At 33.9% G+C, this 20,498-nt stretch overlaps 1 protein-coding gene across 1 annotated transcript in view; it reads left to right on the top strand.

The window, feature by feature from the left end:
* Positions 1–211: 211 nt before the first annotated feature.
* The window catches only part of LOC125646964 (Bardet-Biedl syndrome 2 protein homolog), a 42,546-nt gene continuing 22,259 nt past the window's right edge, over positions 212–20,498 (top strand). The window contains exons 1-12 of the mRNA XM_056141015.1: positions 212–306; positions 3,981–4,107; positions 5,966–6,184; positions 8,045–8,170; positions 8,976–9,038; positions 9,132–9,209; positions 12,082–12,186; positions 13,099–13,185; positions 13,859–13,936; positions 16,774–16,831; positions 17,867–17,964; positions 19,625–19,786. Coding sequence (XP_055996990.1) covers positions 3,991–4,107; positions 5,966–6,184; positions 8,045–8,170; positions 8,976–9,038; positions 9,132–9,209; positions 12,082–12,186; positions 13,099–13,185; positions 13,859–13,936; positions 16,774–16,831; positions 17,867–17,964; positions 19,625–19,786 — 1,191 coding nt within the window. The 5' untranslated portion in view covers positions 212–306; positions 3,981–3,990. The remainder of the gene's footprint in view (positions 307–3,980; positions 4,108–5,965; positions 6,185–8,044; positions 8,171–8,975; positions 9,039–9,131; positions 9,210–12,081; positions 12,187–13,098; positions 13,186–13,858; positions 13,937–16,773; positions 16,832–17,866; positions 17,965–19,624; positions 19,787–20,498) is intronic.

The following is a 20,498-nucleotide window of genomic DNA, read 5'->3' as shown; positions in this document are numbered from 1 at the left end:
TGTGATAGTCGGTTAAAAAAGTTCTACAGAGCTTGTGTTTGATTTGTTGAATGTATATAGTGCCGACTTTAAATAAAATTACTTTACTTTACTTTTACTTTACTATTAGCCGCTAAAAAAAAAACTTTTTAAAAAATAATGATTTTCATTGAATCGAAAACGTCTTACTGGAACCGAAAAGTAGCAGGACCGAATCATCATAGTACCGAAACATCGCGGTGCCGAATCATTCTCAAATTATTGGCAAAGTGTCTGGCAACCGTATACAACATTGTCTTGGTTGGACAAAAATCCGATAGATTTTGCGTATGTATTTGACTGTTTTAGTTTTTACAGTATGACAGAGCATTTTTCGTTGTTAGTTTGAGGGATTTTTGTTTCATCCCATATGGAATGATGTTGGTACACTATCCCCTGAAGACAGTAATGTCTCTGACAGCGGTAAATGTAGGTTAACCATACCAGGTTCCAATTTCATAATAAGCAAATGGTAAAAATTGTTGTCAATATGCATCAAAATTGACAACATGTCTTAAGTTTGATCTTTTTTGGACTTGATTTAAAATTTGATACACGGATTCGGAAAATATTTTGTAACAGAAAGAGAGAAAATGCAATGGACCAGACCGGGATTAGAACCCAGGCCCCCTTATTCTCTAGTCAGCTAGGTGCTCTACCAACTGAGCTATCTGACCACCGGCTATCGAGCCCGGCTGACCACTACATTCCCTCCTCCTTAAATGTTCTCACACCTGAAGACATCAACCCAGGATCTTTATCCCCTGGCAGGCATTTTCACCTTTCAGTTCAGGGGGTGGGTGGGTGTAATGTCCTGGACCCAGTTGCACAAAATTTAATTAAGTTTAACTGACAGTTAACATCTAGTTAACACTATATACATGTAAGACTTAATGACAAGTTAATTGTCAGTTAAATTTAACTAACCTTCGTGCAATTGGGTCCTGATAAGTGTAATGACCTGATTGACCTGATGGGGTATAAAGTAATATTATTAAGGAAATAAACGTTGCATTGAAATAATTTTTGTTTCTTATATCTTGTTTTATCATTATGATATTAGAAAAGAAGAAATTACAAGAATTTATTTTTATACCCTTTTTATCGCATTTAGCAAAAGTAATGTCCTGATAATTAGTGTAATGTCCTGATGAAGTATGTTACCAAAATGAGCTGTAATGTTAAGTGTATATATTTATTTTTTGTAGTCATTAATTATTAAATATTGTTTAAACGAGTATTATAACGAGTTTTCTTCCGCGGTGGTGTAATGTCCTGATGAAGAATGAACTGATGAGATTTTCTGCGGTGTAATGTCCTGATGAAGATTGACCTGATAAGACGTGTCGTATAGCTTTATTACTTTAACAAGTTGATTTGAAAGTTATATGAAAGAAGTAGTATTTATATATTGATTATTTCTAAAGTTTTCATAAAGATTATTTTAATTTCGGCATTTTGAAAGGAGTATATTTGCTATTCCAAAAATTGGTATATTGAAATTATTTGTTTGTGCGTCGCATGCAATATTTTAGGTCATACTTTTCATTTCTTATTTCTAACGTTTATCTTAATTATTTATTCATTCATCCAATCCTGGGCTATGTTGGGCATACAAAATTCAAGAAGAAAAAAATCAAGATAAGTACACAATCACAACAATATATGTTATGACATACACATGTACGATGCATGACAATATAAGATATATATAATTTACGAATTATACCAGAGTTATACATGTTTTTATCGTATGAACAGTGTTTATTATTATTCAAGTTCTTCTTTTAAAAATATTAATGAAAAATTACCAAGTAAAACGTTGTAATATTATACAAATCTTGCTTCATATTCAATAATCTTGATATTTGAATTCCATAATCTTGATATTTATATGCGGAAATTTTGATTTATATTTGACAATCTTGTTCAATTTTTCAAATATAAATAACAAGATTATCGAATATAAATCAAGATATGTATAAAACTGCAATATTAACTGCAATTTGTTATCTGTATTTGACGTGATAGTTTAAATCATTTTTGATGTTACCGAATTCTTTACTACCATTCATACTTTAACTTCAGCGATTAAAGATGTGCCTTTGATATTCTGAAAATTAATTGCTAAATTGAAATTAATTTGTTTTTACATCGCAGTATTTCAGCCTTGAAGTCGAAATAAGCCAGGTATACGGTAGTTACTCACAATTACCAAATTATTTAGCTTGCATCACTTGGACTATCGGGATTGGATACTTTATTTTCCTTTATCAACTTCTCCAAATTATAAGTATGCAAAATCATTGAATGCCAATTCTGTATGGTTCCAATTTGGAAATCCATGCATAATAAAATAGTTTTTGTTTAATTTCATTCAACACACAAGCAGAAATTGAAACATTATTTTTTAAAAAGTTTTTTTTGACCTCTTACATGTTTTTGGTCAATGTTTTTTCCAGCTACATGAACATATGAATGTACATATTTATTTGATATATAATTCAGGAAACAAATGTTTTGTCCAATGTTTCATTTCGCTCAATACTATCACTATCTAAATTATGCAATCAACATATCATTATTAACATTAAACAAATCTATCCTTTAATTTGAATTTATCAATAATACTCGTAACAATTTTCATCAGGTCATTCCAATATCAGGTCATTACACCTCTGCAAATTTAAAATAACAAATAATCATCGTTAATTTATAAATCTTCGAATTTTTTTTAAAATATCATTTCAAAAAATTAATGTTTGTGAAAATATTCAATATAAACACAAATAACGCCAAAAGAAGCTTTGTCTACTATAAAAACAGCACATCAGGACATTACTCTATAACCCTCTATCGTGTCATCAGGTCATTCCGATATCAGGACATTACACCCTAGGTTTAGTTGAAATCTAAAATAATAAAAAAAATAACCGGGTATTATTAAAAACAATAATTGAATATCATAAGATATATACCAACTCATATATATAAATGATTTGGGTGCATAAAACATCGTAGAAATATATCATTTTTGTAGAAATGTCCCATCAGGACATTACACTAAATATCAGGTCATTACACCCCTCGGGTTTGAAAATTATGAATTATAATGCATTAAGACGCATATAATTTTTTTAAATCATTATCATGTGAAAGAAAGGTGTATATTTAATCAGAACAAATCTTAAAATATCATCTTTTTGATATATACTTTAGCGGAGATTGAATTATACCCAATCAGGTCATTACACTTATCAGGTCATTACACCGACCCGTTCCAGGGGCAGGTCTACGGCACCAAATGTAACAGGAAGGGACAAAATGCAACGGACCAGACCGGGATTAGAACCCAGGCCCCCTGAATCTCTATTCAGGTGCTCTACCAACTGAGCTATCTGGCCACCGGCGATCAAACTAGGCTGACCGCTACATTTTAAAAGAGACATAATTTGTTTAAGTTACCATTGTGGGCTCTATTTTCTACTTGGGTCTACCTAATTAAAGAAATACAGGTAATATTAAAGTCCTACCGTAGACCCAAGGAAGACCCACAGAAAATGAGACTAATATAACACCATACTTTGTTAGATCGTATATATGTTTACACAACATGTGCAATAGTAACGTTTTGATACTCTTCAACCTGCAATTTTAGTGTTTTGAAAGTTGAGATTTGGAACTACATCAGACCACGAATAGGAATGATAACTATGATTGGGTAAATAAACATTATCCAACACAGTTTGTTCTTACAATATGATATAGTAATGTAATGTGTAGTGGTCACCCATTAGTATAGGACTGAACTGTCCTAATGTGGTCAGCCTCTATTAGTGATTCATTAAGATCTGTGTGATGTGGTGCAGGAGTGGTGTGGCCCATGCATATAGGCCTCTTGTCTGATGAAGTTATATAGAAAGATTAATTACAATTAATAAACTTGTTATCTTAATATTTAGGGGAAAGAAGATGCTGGTGCCTATTTTCACCTTACAGATCAATCATCATGTGAACCCTCACATGGTAACCGTAGGAAGGTATGATGGAAAACATACAGCTTTAACATGTGCAACAACTGCAGGAAAGGTAAATAGACAGCTTAATCCACTTCATGAAAGTTGTTTTTATTGAGTATAACTTTTGAAGAAATTGAGATAAATTCATGACCAGTCTCCATTTTTATGTTTCAAAACAATTAGGTTAGTTGGAATCACTTATATGAAAGTATGTTGAAGTTCAGAATTGGTAGTCATTGTATGCTTAACTTGGGTGACTTATTGTGATTGGTAGCTGTCCATTGTCAGTTGTCCATCACACATTACATTTGAACATAATCAACTTCTCTGTTAGTACATGCAGTGTGCGAAATTAACCATGGACCGATAGACAATGTCTATAGAAAATCGAGTCGGTCTATAACGATCAAAATAGCTATAGACCGACTTGTCTATAGGAATTCTGAGTAAAAATTCTGGTTCCCCGCTGCTTATTTAACATATATGAGAAGTGAGACCAGTGTAACGGGAAAACTGTACTTTTCCATGTAAATCCAGATTCAGTGATTTACAGAGAGTAAAAACATATTTTGAAGGTTTATTTAGGGAAAGAAGTGTTACAATTAATAATATTAAAAGTCTAGGGGTTGTTGGATACCTACTGGTAGCTTATCTGTACCAGGCTAGCTCTGATCTGTCCGTTGATAACGTCGCGGTGGTCAGGCCGTTCACATACGTCAAACGTCGTCCAGAACGGCCTGACACACGTGCAAAGTCGGCAACGAACCCGACGTTAAAAGAAATATAATAATAATATAGTAATAGCATAATGTTACACAACCTTATAAATATTACAATCCATATTAGTACATGACTAGATATTAAATAACAATAACTTAATAACAAATATAGACACTATAAATCATCCACCATTACACCAGTTTATATGTAGTATGCTGATGTTTCTGTTCAATGTACGCCATTTTAGTGCAAATTCAGAATGTTCTTTTTGAACGGTTTTAAAATATATGTGGAAGGGGGTGCACGCACTTAAATCAAACAGAAAGCGGTCAGTACAACAAGTTCCAGCAAGGCTAAAGTCGCAGAAAATCATGAGAAAATGAAACGTAGTAACTGTGACTTAGATGAAGCATCGGGCAGTGAAAATGAGCTGGAACAAAATGAAAAAGAAAACAAAATTCTAATTGAAAAGTTTGATGTGCATGAAATTGAAAAAGAATATAATTAAACTATGAGCAAATTACCAAACCGAATTTGTGTCTATTTAATATTTATTTTTAGATAACAATGAATATTGCATGATAAATTTAGGTCTATAGGAATTTGTTGTGGTTTATAGAAAATAAAATGACTATGGACCGAAAGTCTATAGGACTTTAAAGTTAGTTTTGCACACTGTACATGTATGGACATTCTCATCAAATTTGGTTTATAGAAGATTTTTGGGGAAAGGAGAAAATAAAGATTGTGAAAGTCGGGGGTTCTGGTGCAAGAGCAGCTTGGGCTTAAAGGTTCACACAGAGAAAATGCAGTATTTCTTTAAGGATCATCTAAACTATTGGATATCAGATACATAGTAATAGTGAAGAGAGAAGCTTATTCTGAAAATAGGAATTTATGGCCCCTGGGTCATTGGATCTGGTTCAAGGGTGGAAGTCATTACCTTAAAAATGATGCAGTTAACCTTTTAAAAGACTCTTCTTTACTTGCTGACGTAGTAGCCTCCACACTGTGTAGGAAGCGTAAGTTTCCCTACCCTGTGTCAGGCACTCAGGATCTAGGGCAGAGCTAATTAAGTAAAAGAGTAATGATAGTGAACAGGAAATACAACAGCTAGTATAAGTGAAAAATTATTACGGCATTTTTCTCCAGAATATGTCTTGCCATTGACCTTATAATTTTAAGTTTTATGAATTTCAAACTTTCAGGTGTTGATCCATAACCCACATGTGAAATCTCGTGAAGGTGGAAGGCTGGATTTTTCGTCAGACAGTGATGTCAATCTTTTAAGTATAAACCAACATGTTTCATCAGTATGTGCTGGAAGACTGTATCCAGATGTTACGAATGACATTTTGGCTGTTGGAACACAAACCAATCTTTTGGCCTATGATATTGATAACAACAGTGATTTATTTTACAAAGATGTAAGTTGATATTCCTTCTTAATTTTCTGATCAAAGGGTTTTTGTTTGTCTGTGTGTATAAGCTTTTTACATTTCCAGCCTGTTCTGATGAACCATTGGCCAATCTCAACCAAACATAGCACACTGATGAAATCATTTACATGTTTATAATTGGATACATGTACACATATACCAATTGCTTCGATCTAAGTAGGTGCAATCTCAATAAGGAACTAATCGCGTTATGCAGATGCCACCCCAATAACTGAAAAAAAGGAGAGAGGATATGAGAAAAAAATGACAAGTAATGTATGAAACCTGTAACAATGATCTTCATTTTATTTCATACTTTGTCATCAGCTTAATGACAAAAAGAAATAGTATTATCATGATGCTGGTGGAAATCTGAATTGGTTTGACCCCCCCCCCCCCCCCCCCCCCTTTCCATCCGTCTCCTCAACTTTCTGATGCCCCCGTAATTCCTTATTCTCGCATCGTCATGGTGAACTGGAAATGAATTCCATTTATCTGCTATAATCAACCGTCAAACATCATTTACTGCTTTTCAAAAGCGAAAAATCGGTGAAGGGGAGACGGAAGTTGACATAATTTTGGGATAACCCTTTTTTCATTTGTCGATAAGATTAAAAATAGTAAATATGATAATTATGGATCTTGAACACTATTCTATTGATATATATACCCCTTTTTTTTTTTTTTTTTAAATTCAACGTTAAACATGATTACTTCACTTATTTATGTATTTTTTGTATTAAAATTAGTTGAAAGTAAATGTCACATGTAATAAGAAAGTTCACAATACTGAATTAACACCCTCACACTCTGTGGACACACTCAAATGTTCACAGTAACATTTATACAGCCAAATATCTTTAATTTTTCAGTTTTTTTACAATGGATGACAAAACTTTGTGGGTTAGAGTGAAGGAAAAGGGTTGGGAGAGGTGGGGGGGGGGGGGGGGGGGGGGGGGGGTCATGAGCATTTCCAATGTTGTTTTGGTATTGCAATAGATCTACTAAACTTCCCGTACCAGCCTGTCCCAATGCCACACAATTGTGCATGAATTTTATTGTTTACAGGACTGCACACAACCCTACATGCAGTGCCACTCTCTTTTTCCCCCAACCAAGCGTCAGAGGATGAATTCTCTTTTGCATAATTACGTCAACTTCCGTTCCCCTTTCACTGATTTATTATAGCTGATAAATGGACTTTATTTCCAGTTCACCATGACAATAGAGTAGAGAGTTTTGGTGACTTTTTAAAAAACATCCATATTGTTTGGAGACCAACCAACCCCCCCCCCCCCCCCCCCCCCGAACTTGGTGGAAAATAATTATACATGCCTATTTTTATGCTTTTTCCAATTATAAAATACTAAATGGTAGTCCCTATTATAGTCCCGAGGAAACTGCATGAAGTGGACCTTACTATGGATAATTTTCTGGATCTGTGCATATATGTAATTGTGCTTACATTAACTGTAGCACCAATAACATGTTATTTCTTGATTGTTTGAGGTAAAAGTGTGACTTTTTTGTCGCTTCGTTCAATATACAAAGTATTCTACAGACTGATTCATTTAATATACACACTATCCTACAGACTGAATCATTTAATATACATACTATCCTACAGACTGAATCATTTAATATACACACTATCCTACAGACTGAATCATTTAATATACACACTATCCTACAGACTGAATCATTTAATATACATACTATCCTACAGACTGAATCATTTAATATACACACTCTCCTACAGACTGATTCATTTAATATACACACTCTCCTACAGACTGAATCATTTAATATACATACTATTCTATAAAATTAATCATTTTGCATTTACAGACTCCAGATGGAGCAAATTCCTTAACCATTGGAGAGCTTGGTGAGATACAAGGGCCTATGGTAATAATAGGGGGAAACTGTTCACTGCAAGGATATGATATAGAAGGAAATGAAAACTTCTGGACGGTAATTGATTAAGAATTCATTATTTATTAAAACTTTAATACTGTAAAAATTTTGAAGAAATCATGGGGGATTACATGTATTGGCTGGGCTAAGACCAGTTGAGCTTTATTTGATGGTAATTTGTCAGTTGTCTGTCCTCTTTCATATTTTATTATCAATTAGAATATGCCACTATCTTGTTAAACTGTACATGTGGAGGATAATGAGAGGTCCGTGGTTGCATCCCTCTTCCCACTTGTAATTCTTTTCAGTCCCATAATGGTGAAACTGAGAGACTCCTAGATGTGATCACAAAGAACAAAAATTAATCCACATGAAATCGTGTTGACTACAAACACAACAAAATTATTTCCCAGCGAAATTAAATACGTCTACAGTGTACAGTCCCCACTGTCCACTCTAAGCAGAATTTTTGTCCCCCCCCCCCAACCTGCATAATGTTACAGGTAGGTAGGTGTACCATAATTACCCACTGGCCAGGTAACCAGGTAATAACCCAGTGACAGATGATTTATATGTAAAACTCCCATTTGATTTAGGTAACCCGGTGACAGTTGATTTACATGTAAAAGTCCCATTTGATCAAAATTTCAATCTGTGTAATCATCAATCCAAACCACAGGCAATTGTATTGCTTGGGTTTGAATTTATTAATGAGTAATAGTAAATTCGAACCCAAGTGATAGAATTGCCTGCGATCCATACAGAAGGTAGATTTTTATATATTTATGTACACAATATTGTGCCTTAATATCGGAGGTGTCCTTTATTGGACCACTGAAGAAATACATTCTTTTATTCTCAGGTGACTGGCGATAACGTCTGTTCGTTGACATTGCTGGACTTTACTGGAAATGGACAAAATGAGGTGAATACATTTCAAATTTTTTGCCAGACAGTGATAAAATATATGTGTTTGATATAGTAATTAATTGAATTTGCTTCTTTTGATTTCTTGCAGCTGATTGTTGGTTCTGAGGATTTTGACATCAGAGTCTTCAGAGAGGATGAAATTCTTGCTGAGATGACAGAAACTGAGGTATTTATGGCTTCTCTGCTATTCATACTTATGTGTCATATTGTGATCAGTTTTTGTTTAGATCACATTAAATTCATTATAACATCAGACCAAAGAATGCTGCTTTTATTTATCTTTTGGAATCCATTATAGAGTTCTCCACATCTGCTTCATACTTAGATATTTTATTGAAAATGAATATTGACGACAAACTAACAAACCAACTTTATGACAAACAAGATGATTTCAGCTTATCCATTGTCAACTTCCCATATTTTTGCAGCAATATTTCATTATCACCTTCATATGGTGTTTATATCTCTCAACTAATTCGATACGCAAGAGCTTGTTCTGCATATGATCAGTTTCTGTATCAAGGCAGGCTACTGACAAGCAAGTTGATGGTGCAGGGGTTTTAGCAGTCTCGTTTAAAGTCAGCATTTCGCAAATTCTGTTGTTGATATAATGTTAGTTTGCCAATACAGCCTATCATTGGGTCAAATGCTGTCCAACAGGTTTCATACCGATTGTTAGGCCGTTCTTGGCACACTGATTTAGACTACGGATAACTCCGTTTATCTGATCAAGATATAGGGTTCACGGCGGGTGTAACCGGTCGACAGGGGATGCTTACTCCTCCTAAGCACCTGATCCCACCTCTAGTATGTCCAGGGGTCCGTGTTTGCCCAACTCTCTACTTTGTATTCCTTATAGGAGTTATGAGATTGATCACTGTTCGTTATCTTCACCTTTCATTATATAAGTCATGGAGAGACAGGGAGTTAAATTTACTGAATGAATTACATCCATCCAATACCAGGAGATAAACTGAGTGTTTTACTGCAAGAAAGCATGCAGAGTCTTACTAATTGTTTCATCAAGTTGTGTTGCATTTATTTGATGATGATATGTACTTGAAAGAAATAATTTAAGGTATAAAGATGGATTATCAGAAAAATATATAATGATATGTTCAAATATTAGCATAGGAATTGCACATTGGTTCATATATTGCTTTAGTAATCTAATTCTGTGCTCCCCAATTGGCTGAGATCTTACAACCTGAGAACAAGGGAACATTATGTTCACCTGCATGCGTCTTTGAGGTGAATATAACATGATTTCTGCAACATCGGGCCAAATATAAATTGGGAATTTAAAAATTGATACGATTCATTTTGATTGCTCGATGAAAACTCACATTTTAACTCACTTTCGACTGTCTTGCGTTATAATTGTAAAGAAAGGGTGACTTCTATAACAGACTGGAGTAACAATTGTTGAATTATAGTAAATTTAAACCCCATTTAAATATTGCAATTGATCTCCTTCTGTCATCGTGCGTTAACAATTGAACATTTTTAACTTCTTGATAACTACCCAATTCTTTTCAAATTTGGTATAAAGCATCTTAGGGACAAGGGGGACAGAAATGATAAATTTCAGGATTCCTGCACTCCTGGGGGCTTAGTTGCAGGGTAAAAACTGCCAATAATTAACCAATTTTCAAAAATATTTTCTACATGCAACCACACTTGTATTTTAGAAAAACTAAATACAAAGTGATGTAGAGCAGGAAGGCCTCTATCAAATTGTAAATTTCATGAGACTAGTAGAAATTCTGACTCTAGGGCAGGGCCAAACTTAGTATATATAGTGTATATATGTAAAACATTTGAATAATACGTTATCTTCTTTAATGGTATTGATACTATATTGAAACTAAATAGAGATTTAAAAGGAGTAGGTAGTCCTTCACCAAAATTGTAAATTTCATTATCCTAGGGGATAAGGGTTTTGGTTCCAGGGTGGGGCCAAAATTATCATAGTGAAAATTGTCTTTATCATATGAAAGACTTCTTTTAGTTACTGATACAGGATAAAAATTAAATGTATATACATGTATAGGAAAAGTAAAAAAGGATGTATTAAATTATGAATTTTGTAGTGGTGTTCCAATCATCAATTATAATCGAAAATCAGTCAATTGTTGGCACATTCTAAGCACTCAATTATGAAAAATTTAATCTAATTTATCGGTTTTTAAATTTTGTTTTCTTGATTACTTAGTTTTCGAAGAATATTCCTGCCGTGGCCTATCTATTAACCTAAAAGTTTTGTTTATCGTAATGGCTGCGCACATGGAAGCGAAAGACATTGGTCTATATCCATACCCGGGGAATAAAGCATGGTTAGATAGACGTACTTTTGATTCAGACGTATAAACGAAGGATCATCCATCAAAGAGAATCTTGATATGAGGAAAGCGATGTGTGAATGGAATGCTTACTTGGAGAAAACAAGATTTTTATGGAATGTCTCTGATGTTGCCATGGGGATACATAGATTTTTGTTTTGTAGGAAGAGTTATTTTGGGATTATGAAAGTACTACATGCGTATGTTAAATGGCATTTTTCCTTCAATTGTGTTCTGTTGTAGAAAGTGGATAGCAGCAAGATTTTTTTTTTTTGAATGATAGATTTTGACTAGAAGTCTGTTCAAGTTGGTTGGAACTGAAAGTGGGTTTAAAAATATAGATAAAAAAGGATGAAATTACTAACTGAATAAATTATGTAAACTTTTATGACCTTTCATGTCCAGAAGTTGACAAAAAGTCAATAATCAAAAATACAGATGTGGGCCATTAGATATTAATATGTCCAACCTATTCTGTGAATAACACAATTGAAAGTCATACATGCACTTTTCAAAACATACCATATACTATGTATATTACCAATCTGACTACATTTTTTCTGACCATTAATTGGTTTATTGATGTCATATGAATGGTGGACTCCCAGCAACCCTGGTATATTGTAGAAATTGTCTTACAAAAAAATGAATTTGAAATAAATTGGGATTGATCAGATGCCATATTTGTATTTTCAGGCAATTACTTGTCTCTGTCCAATGAATAACACCCGCTTTGGTTATGCATTGGCGAATGGAACAGTTGGTGTATATGATCGTACATCAAGATACTGGAGAATAAAGGTAATTACATGTTGTGTTCCTCAAACAAAGTTCAGGAACATATATTGTGCTAAAAGTGGATATACATGTAGTGTCGCTAATGTGAGTGTGTCCGTTCGTGTGTAAGCTTGTGGGCAAGATTTAAAGAAAATCATAAAATTTATGATGATCACAGTTTTCATTCTTCTTTGGCATTGAATGAGGTAGAACCCTATTGATTTTCAAGGTCATTGCGGAAATATTTTGAACAAGTTAACTATCAACTTGTGCTTTCCTTTTGATGTGCAATTTTTGATCCGAAGGTAATTTTGGTGAGCTATAACTTTGTGAGTGCATTTTGGCATTTTATCTAATGTTATTGTGAACAAGTTATTAGGCATTGCATATTATTATCCAACTTGAATTCGAAAGTGTCTAAACTTACTCCACTTATAATGAAGTCGCTTATATTGGAGTAAAAATAAATCCCCTGTAACATTATTTATATGTACTTTAACATCAGTTATATTGAACTTCAAATCTATAATGAACAATTCGGGTTTGTCCCCTCAATTTCAGTATATCCAAAATAGACTGTATTTTGTAAAGGCCTTCTTTTTCTAATGGAGAACCTTATTGTTGTTGTGAGTTTTCTTTATTATCACCAGCTTACCTAAGGCTAGTAAGCTGAAAGCTCAAGCGAGCTTTCATAAGGCACAGTATGTAACTACGAGACAGTGTAACAATTTGTTACGTACCGTAGCACAAATGGCGACGCTATGTAACAACATTTTTTAGGTCACCTGAGTAAACTCAGGTGACCTATTACAATTGGTTGTCGTCTGTCAAACAATTGAACATTTTTAATTCTTTGATAACTACTTATCCAATTCTTTTCAAATTTGGTATGAAGCAGGGTAAAAAGTTCATCAATGAACTTCTTTTCATTTTCAGTCCAAAAATCAAGCATACACAATACACAGCTTTGACCTTGATTCAGATGGGGTGCCAGAATTAATCACTGGTTGGAGCAATGGGAAGGTAAGAGCTATTTATCATTCAGCACATACATGCATGTGCGCGTGTGTAGTATTGAAATGCTCTATGTGCACTGTATGTGCTCTTATTTTAGCATATTTAAAATTTGACTCAGTCAGAGATTATGCACTATTTGGCATAGTCATGAATTAGCGATTCTTCTGTGTATATATGAGTATGGATAAATAGAGAATTTCATATTTTAGCGTAAATATATATTAGTGCTCTTGCTTAATTGCTAAAGTCGCTAAAATTTGAATCCCGCTAAAATAAGTACTCATACAGTATCTTGTATGATCCTCTTTAAACATATTACTATCCCATTTCCATTCTCAATGACTGTGTAGCGTGTGACAGCATGACACAAATTCCCTCATCATCGAAAGCAAGTTTTTAGCTCAGTCTGTAGACCAAGTCATGTACACTCAGTATCTTAAGAACCCTTTGCTTGACAGACATGCCCCTTGACTATAAATGTATAATTTTTATGTGATTAGATTATAAATCCAAGTATTTTTTATCATTGATTGAAATGGACCCTGTGATTTGTTTGAATTTTTGATCGTAAATATTTTAAAGATTTTTAAACCCTATCCAATAAACAAGTGATATCACTAAGGCCCATTGGCTTATTATTCTAACTGTGATGATTTTAAATTTTCTCTTGACTCAACAGATTGATGCCAGAAGTGATAGGACAGGAGAAGTTATTTTTAAGGACAATTTTACCAGTGCAGTCGCAGGGATTGTTCAGGTTCGTATCAAAGTAGCAGGGTCCTCAATTTTACCAGTGCAGTCGCAGGGATTGTTCAGGTTTGTATCAAAGTAGCAGGGTCCTCAATTTTACCAGTGCAGTCGCAGGGATTGTTCAGGTTCGTATCAAAGTAGCAGGGTCCTCAATTTTACCAGTGCAGTCACAGGAATTGTTCAGGTTCGTATCAAAGTAGCAGGGTCCTCAATTTTACCAGTGCAGTCGCAGGGATTGTTCAGGTTTGTATCAAAGTAGCAGGGTCCTCAATTTTACCAGTGCAGTCACAGGAATTGTTCAGGTTCGTATCAAAGTAGCAGGGTCCTCAATTTTACCAGTGCAGTCGCAGGAATTGTTCAGGTTCGTATCAAAGTCGCAGGGTCCTCAATTTTACCAGTGCAGTCGCAGGAATTGTTCAGGTTCGTATCAAAGTAGCAGGGTCCTCAATTTTACCAGTGCAGTCGCAGGAATTGTTCAGGTTCGTATCAAAGTAGCAGGGTCCTCATTACTACAGAAACTATTTGTGTCAGGAGTCTTGGAGTTAATATAAAGCTTCTGAAAAAGAATCTTCAGAAAGCCATGGTTGGTCTCAATGCTCATACCACTTGTGGAGCAATAGCATGAATTTTCGCTGAATGATGTGTCAGAAGTGTTCTTACATAAACCACAACCAATTAATATTACAGGCTGTCTGATTATGGTTTGACATGCATGGTTTTTGAAAATTAAGCAATGCATTTCCAAATCATGAATGAACAATAAATGTTCATAGCACGCCTGAGCTATAATCTTCAGTTGGCTTTTCTGATCTCCTGTTGTCCAATGTCCAACTGTCTGTCTTTCCACTTGTTCTCAAATTTACACATTATTTGACTTTTTTTTTAGAACTCTACCAAAATTGCCATAAAACACCCTTATTTTATATACTTGCCTGTAAGTCGGTTGACCTCTAAGTTGACTGTTTAACGGTTATTTTGGAGGGATTTGTCATTGGCCCACTAATGAGTCGGTACAACTTTTTGCAAGAATAATTTGATAATTTCAAATCAATGTTCTAATGTCTTTACCTCTGTTTCAAATAATATTTTGAGAAATGGTGCCCATATTTAATCTTTTTCTCTCAACAGATCAATTTTATCAATACTCTAATGTATTTACCTGTATTCAAATAAATTTTTGGATATGACATCAATATTTAACTTTTTATTTTCAACAAGCCAAACAGTTACCATTTCATTGATCTCGTCCATGTTATGTTTGAGAGTAAATATATCCCTTATCTTATATATATATACATTTGTATTTTGACACCAATCTCGATTTTTATTTTTATTTTTTTACCTTACATCTTCATTACTCTCTCAAGCAAAATGAAAATATGCATTTTAAAAACATACTGAGTCCCTGTTGAAAACAAAATCATACACTATCAATACAACTTAATTGACACTTTGAAGTCCCTGGGCGAGTGTCAGACATGAAATGAATTTGTTCCCACTGTCAGCACAATTATCCTGATGAAGCTAAATCTGTTGTTTTTGGTTTACATGCTACACTTGATCTATCATTGGCAATTATCATGACTATTTTGTCCTTCCTTTACTTAGACAATTATTGTCTCTTAATTACCTGTATCCTATACCTGACACTGTGTGTACTTAGTGGCATGTGCCCCAAGAAAATCCACTCCATGGCATACCATTAATTACATAAAAAATCAGGTATTAATAGAGTCAAAAATTATATTCTAAATTAACTTCAATCAATATTAAATCTATTATCAAAAATATTTTAGACAGTACATATTGAATTAATTAATCTTTCAATATTAAATCGGGTTTGCGATTATCTTATGGACAAACGATAGATTCACAGTATGTCAAGTTACTGAGAGAATAAGTTATATGAACAATTTAGAAAAGTAAGATAAATAAACATATAACATGTAAATACTTGTACTTTATGGATAATCTTAGAATACATAGATTATATATGTCAACTATAATCATCACAATTGTCGGAGTATGGAGTTGTTTAAAACTACAGATATTGAGCTAATATTCCTTTAAATATGGAATCCCATACTTTCAATTTTGTTTTCCCGGGATATGGATAGATATCTGGACTTTTGTTGTTGTTATTATGGGATGACTCAGCTTCGTCAGCCATTTTTGTTTTTAGTTAAGTCACTGCAGGAATATTCATATCATAAGAAGAATACCAACATCTGCGAATTTCGATTTTCAAAATGACAATCAATTATTCACATTATTTCAACTATAGTGAGCAACAATCGAAAGTCGTGGATATTCAGTACATCACAATAATATGGGATCAAAATTTGTCATGGGATTAATGAGAGTAAAGATCTATTTTAAAATCCTCTGACGAACAGCAGGGCCAGGGCAACTTAGATGATCGAGTGTTGTGCCCCATGGGCCTCTTGTTGTCTTAAAATTATGGAGCCCGAGGTTAGGGTGGGGCAAAATTTTGGGGTATTACATTAATTCAATATAGTAAAAAAAAAAACTTCTCCAGAACAACAAGGCTATATTAGTTATATTGATATTGAAGCATGCTATGGTGTGTGGATTCAAGTTAGGTTAAGTTAGGGTAAAGAATCTTTCAAAATCTTCTGGAGAATAGCAGGACCAAGGCAGCTCGGGTGAGTGTTGTGGACCCTGGGCCTCTTGTTCAGATGATTATTTATTTCTTAGATAAAGTAAAATATTTAATGTGTATTTTGGTTCAGTAACTACATGTCATTGTAATCAGTTGTAGATATGAATGATCGCAATAGCTATTTTTTTTTTTTACAATATATTGAACTTTCTGATTTACAGGCAGATTATAGACTTGATGGATCTCAACAGCTGTTATGTGTATCAACTGATGGAGAAGGTAACAGGACAATTTAAGTAGTTCTAGCTTTACCTGAGCTAAGAGATCAAATTGAGGATGTCTGATCGAAGTTTGCTGTTTGTCTTTTAATCTTTTACATTGATAGCCCTCTTGAGAATTACTTACTAATAGCCTATTGCTTGAAACAATGGATCTTTAGTTTGATTGGAGGATTCAATCTTAATATTCAAATGAATTTAAAGGCTGTGAAAATATTGATTAGGATGGAGTGTGTGAAAATCCTTTAAGATCTATCGAACAACAATAATAAACGAACAAAAGAAGTTGCATGACATGCATGTGAGAGGACTTTTTACATGCTCTGAAATTATATCAATAATATTTATCTTCTTCAGTGATGAATTTGTAAAATAATTTATGTTCTGCAAACATATACTTAAATGGATCATCTCACCTATAATTTGTAATGGATTATCAAAGAAAATAGTATGTGTATATGTGATTGTTATATCCACTTTTTCTAAAGAAAGTTGTTATACCCTCATCTGTCTGTCCATCTGTCACACTTTTTTCTTCCTCAAACTCCTCTTTTATTTTAAGCAGTAGCCAATTATAGAAATATGATAGGTGGTGTACCGTAGATGTGCATTATTTTCATTTTTACCATTTTTTAAAAACCGCCCTGGTTCCTGGAACTCTTCATACAATTAACACAGTAGCCACATCATCTCTTGGAAGATGACTGGTGGTGTCCTATATATGTGCAATATATATGTGCAATAAGGTTTTCATGTTTTACCATTACATAGATCTAAGTGAATATTTAAATTGTTTTTGGAAAAAATAGAATTGTAGCACCAACAGCATAGAACACTTTTCAGTTTCTTACTAAGCAGCCATCTTTAATTCATGAATTCAAACTCCTTTGAACGTTTCAATGTTAAATCAATTTCATTTTGTAAAATCAACTTTGTATATAAACAAATTAAGTGATACAAAGAAGAGCATATTAATATTTTTGAATAGTAAAACTAAGATTAGGATTAAATATTTCTTTCGATGTACTTTTTCTAGTGAAAGGTTACAATCCTGCACCTAGAGAAATGAGGGGTAATCTGATGGACTCGAATCTAGAACAGGACACAATACGAGAGTTGGGAATGAGGAAACAGGTAAGTTTTATTTTGTGCTTTTGAAACAGTAAAATATGATTACTGCATACCAAAATAGGTCTCGATAATAGATGTGCCCTATTTCAAATCAACCGGGGATTATACTTTTAGCACAATCTCATATATGTGGTTTGAGAGAAATACCATTAACACACTGTCATGTCTAAATCTAAAACAATAGATAATACCACCTTTTCTATCCCAATTTGGGGTATGTTTGCTGTTAAAACCTCAAAGGGGAGTAAATTCAGGCAGAGGTAATTATTCTTTAATTTAAGATAATATATTTCAAATGTTGCCACAAAGGTTATTTTTGTTTGTCCCCCGCTGCAATGTGGAAGGGGACATAGAAATACTGGTGTTCGTGCATCTTTCCGTCCATCCCACTTGACTTTATGGACACAACCCCATTGAGACCGCTCATCGGATTTTGTTAAGATTTTGTAGGATTGTTAGTCATGATGGTATGTGGTTGATTATATTGCCCCACCACTTTGATTCAAAAATTTTTAGTGGAGTTATAGGACTTTGTCAAATTTGTACATGCTACACAATAGGAACACTTTGCAGACACAACTCCTCAGAATTTTAAGCGCTCAACAGATTTTGTTCAAATTTTGTAGGATTGTTAGTCACCATATGTAGTTAATCATATTGTGCTGTCGTTTTGGGACTTTTGTGCCCCTCCCCTTCCTATCCCTTCAATTTGACGAAATCATTAATTGTATATTCTAAAGAGTGTTCTTCATAAAATTGAAGAACTAAACCTTGTTATTATAAGAGATGATGATACAGCCTGTTAAGACACAGCCCATAATAATGAGTTTGGTACTGTAAGGTTTACAATACCCTATTTGTTAATACTATTTTATCTGAAGCTTAGGACCCCATCTGTATAAGCACACTCCCTACTTCCAGTGCAAGTGCAGTAACTGCAAAAGTGTAGGCCATTCTTTGTGTTATACACCCTGATCCAGTTTTATTTCACTATACATTATCAAGAAACACTTGGCCAATTCCAAACAAACTTGGCACAAATCACCTTTGGGTAATGGGGATTCAAGTTTGTTCAAATGAAGGGCCATGCTCTCTCCAAAGGGGAGATAATCAAGAAAATTTAAAAACAAGGTTGGGTCTTTTAAAAATATTCTCAAAAACGACTTGGCCAGAAAATTTTAAACCTACATGAAAGCTTCCTGACAACATTATTTACATGCTCCCTTGACTGAAGTTAGTGGGTGGGGGGGGGTTATTGTTTTTATTGTTTTTGTCTTGTCTGATATTCAAACCTGTGTTAGAATTGATCTCATATATGCAGGACAGGAAAATGTGCACTTGTGATATACCCAGGTGACTAATAAGGCCTATGGGCCTCTTGTTTAGAAATTTGTGAGGTTCATGTGAATAATATTCGGTTATGATGAACATATTTAATGAAAACGATGTCTTGCTGATTGACATGACAAAATCTTGAAAATTAAGTATTGAGGAAATAGACAACTAATCTACAGCATCATATTCTCAACCATGAAATTCCTCTACATAAACAGTATTTCCTAGGTCTTACACTGCGTGCGGAATTTACGCGAATGAAGTTTCTGTATGACATATATTCCTGATCTATGCAGCTTATGATATTTAAATTTTTTGTTCTTTATAGAATTTAATGATGGAGTTAAAAAATTATGACCAGAATGAAAAGGCAGGGGTAGTTGCAGCAGCAGCCATGCAGGAAGCTCGGCAATCAGGGGCCAAGTTCTCTGCAGAACGCCCATTTCCTGTCGGGGAGGAATATGACAAGGAAAAGATGGGAGTTATTCCGGTATGTAATTAAAGATCAAATTATTAGGAATGAAGCTCATACTTTACCATTTTATTATAATTTTCTGATGAACATGAAATTTTGGTGTGGTGTCTGTTTTGATTTTTTTTTTGGTTCACCAAAGATGTTTTCCACTCTGTGACAAGGGGACCTTCTAAACATTTAAATGTGTGAATTGTGAATTCAAGAAAATGTGACAAGGGGACCTTCTAAACATTTAAATGTGTGAATTGTGAATTCAAAGAAATAATCAGCCTCCAACATAATCACTGCCATTGCTAATTGACATCTCTTAAATTTCATTTTGTGTCTAATATGAATGAAAGGTAAAGAAATAAAAAGCAATCTTTAATATTTTGTAACTCTAGACTCATGTAGACATCATAATTATGAGGATGAAAAGGTTAATTTCCAAGAAAGCATCTTTTATTATATGACTTTAAAACATTTTTATTCATGAAAATATCTCCCAGCACTGCATGCTTAAAGTTTTTATAAGCGTATAAAACCATTTTGGGATGGTTACTCTGTACAATTAAAGTTTGTGCCACGTCTTGCAATCTTTTGTACAGATTTTTCACTCAAAATCATGCTTTTTTTAAGCCATTGTACAGATTTTCGGTTGAAACATTGTACCATCTGTATGTTTTATTAATATTGCCACTTGCCGTTAATGATTTAATTTGCCAAAAATCCTCTGTATTCTTTTGTT

Source organism: Ostrea edulis, chromosome 6 (assembly GCF_947568905.1).
Source record: "Ostrea edulis chromosome 6, xbOstEdul1.1, whole genome shotgun sequence".
NCBI classification, from domain to species: Eukaryota; Metazoa; Mollusca; class Bivalvia; order Ostreida; family Ostreidae; genus Ostrea; species Ostrea edulis.
The sequence above is the reverse complement of the archived record's forward strand: the minus strand, read 5'-3'. Positions and strand labels throughout refer to the sequence as shown.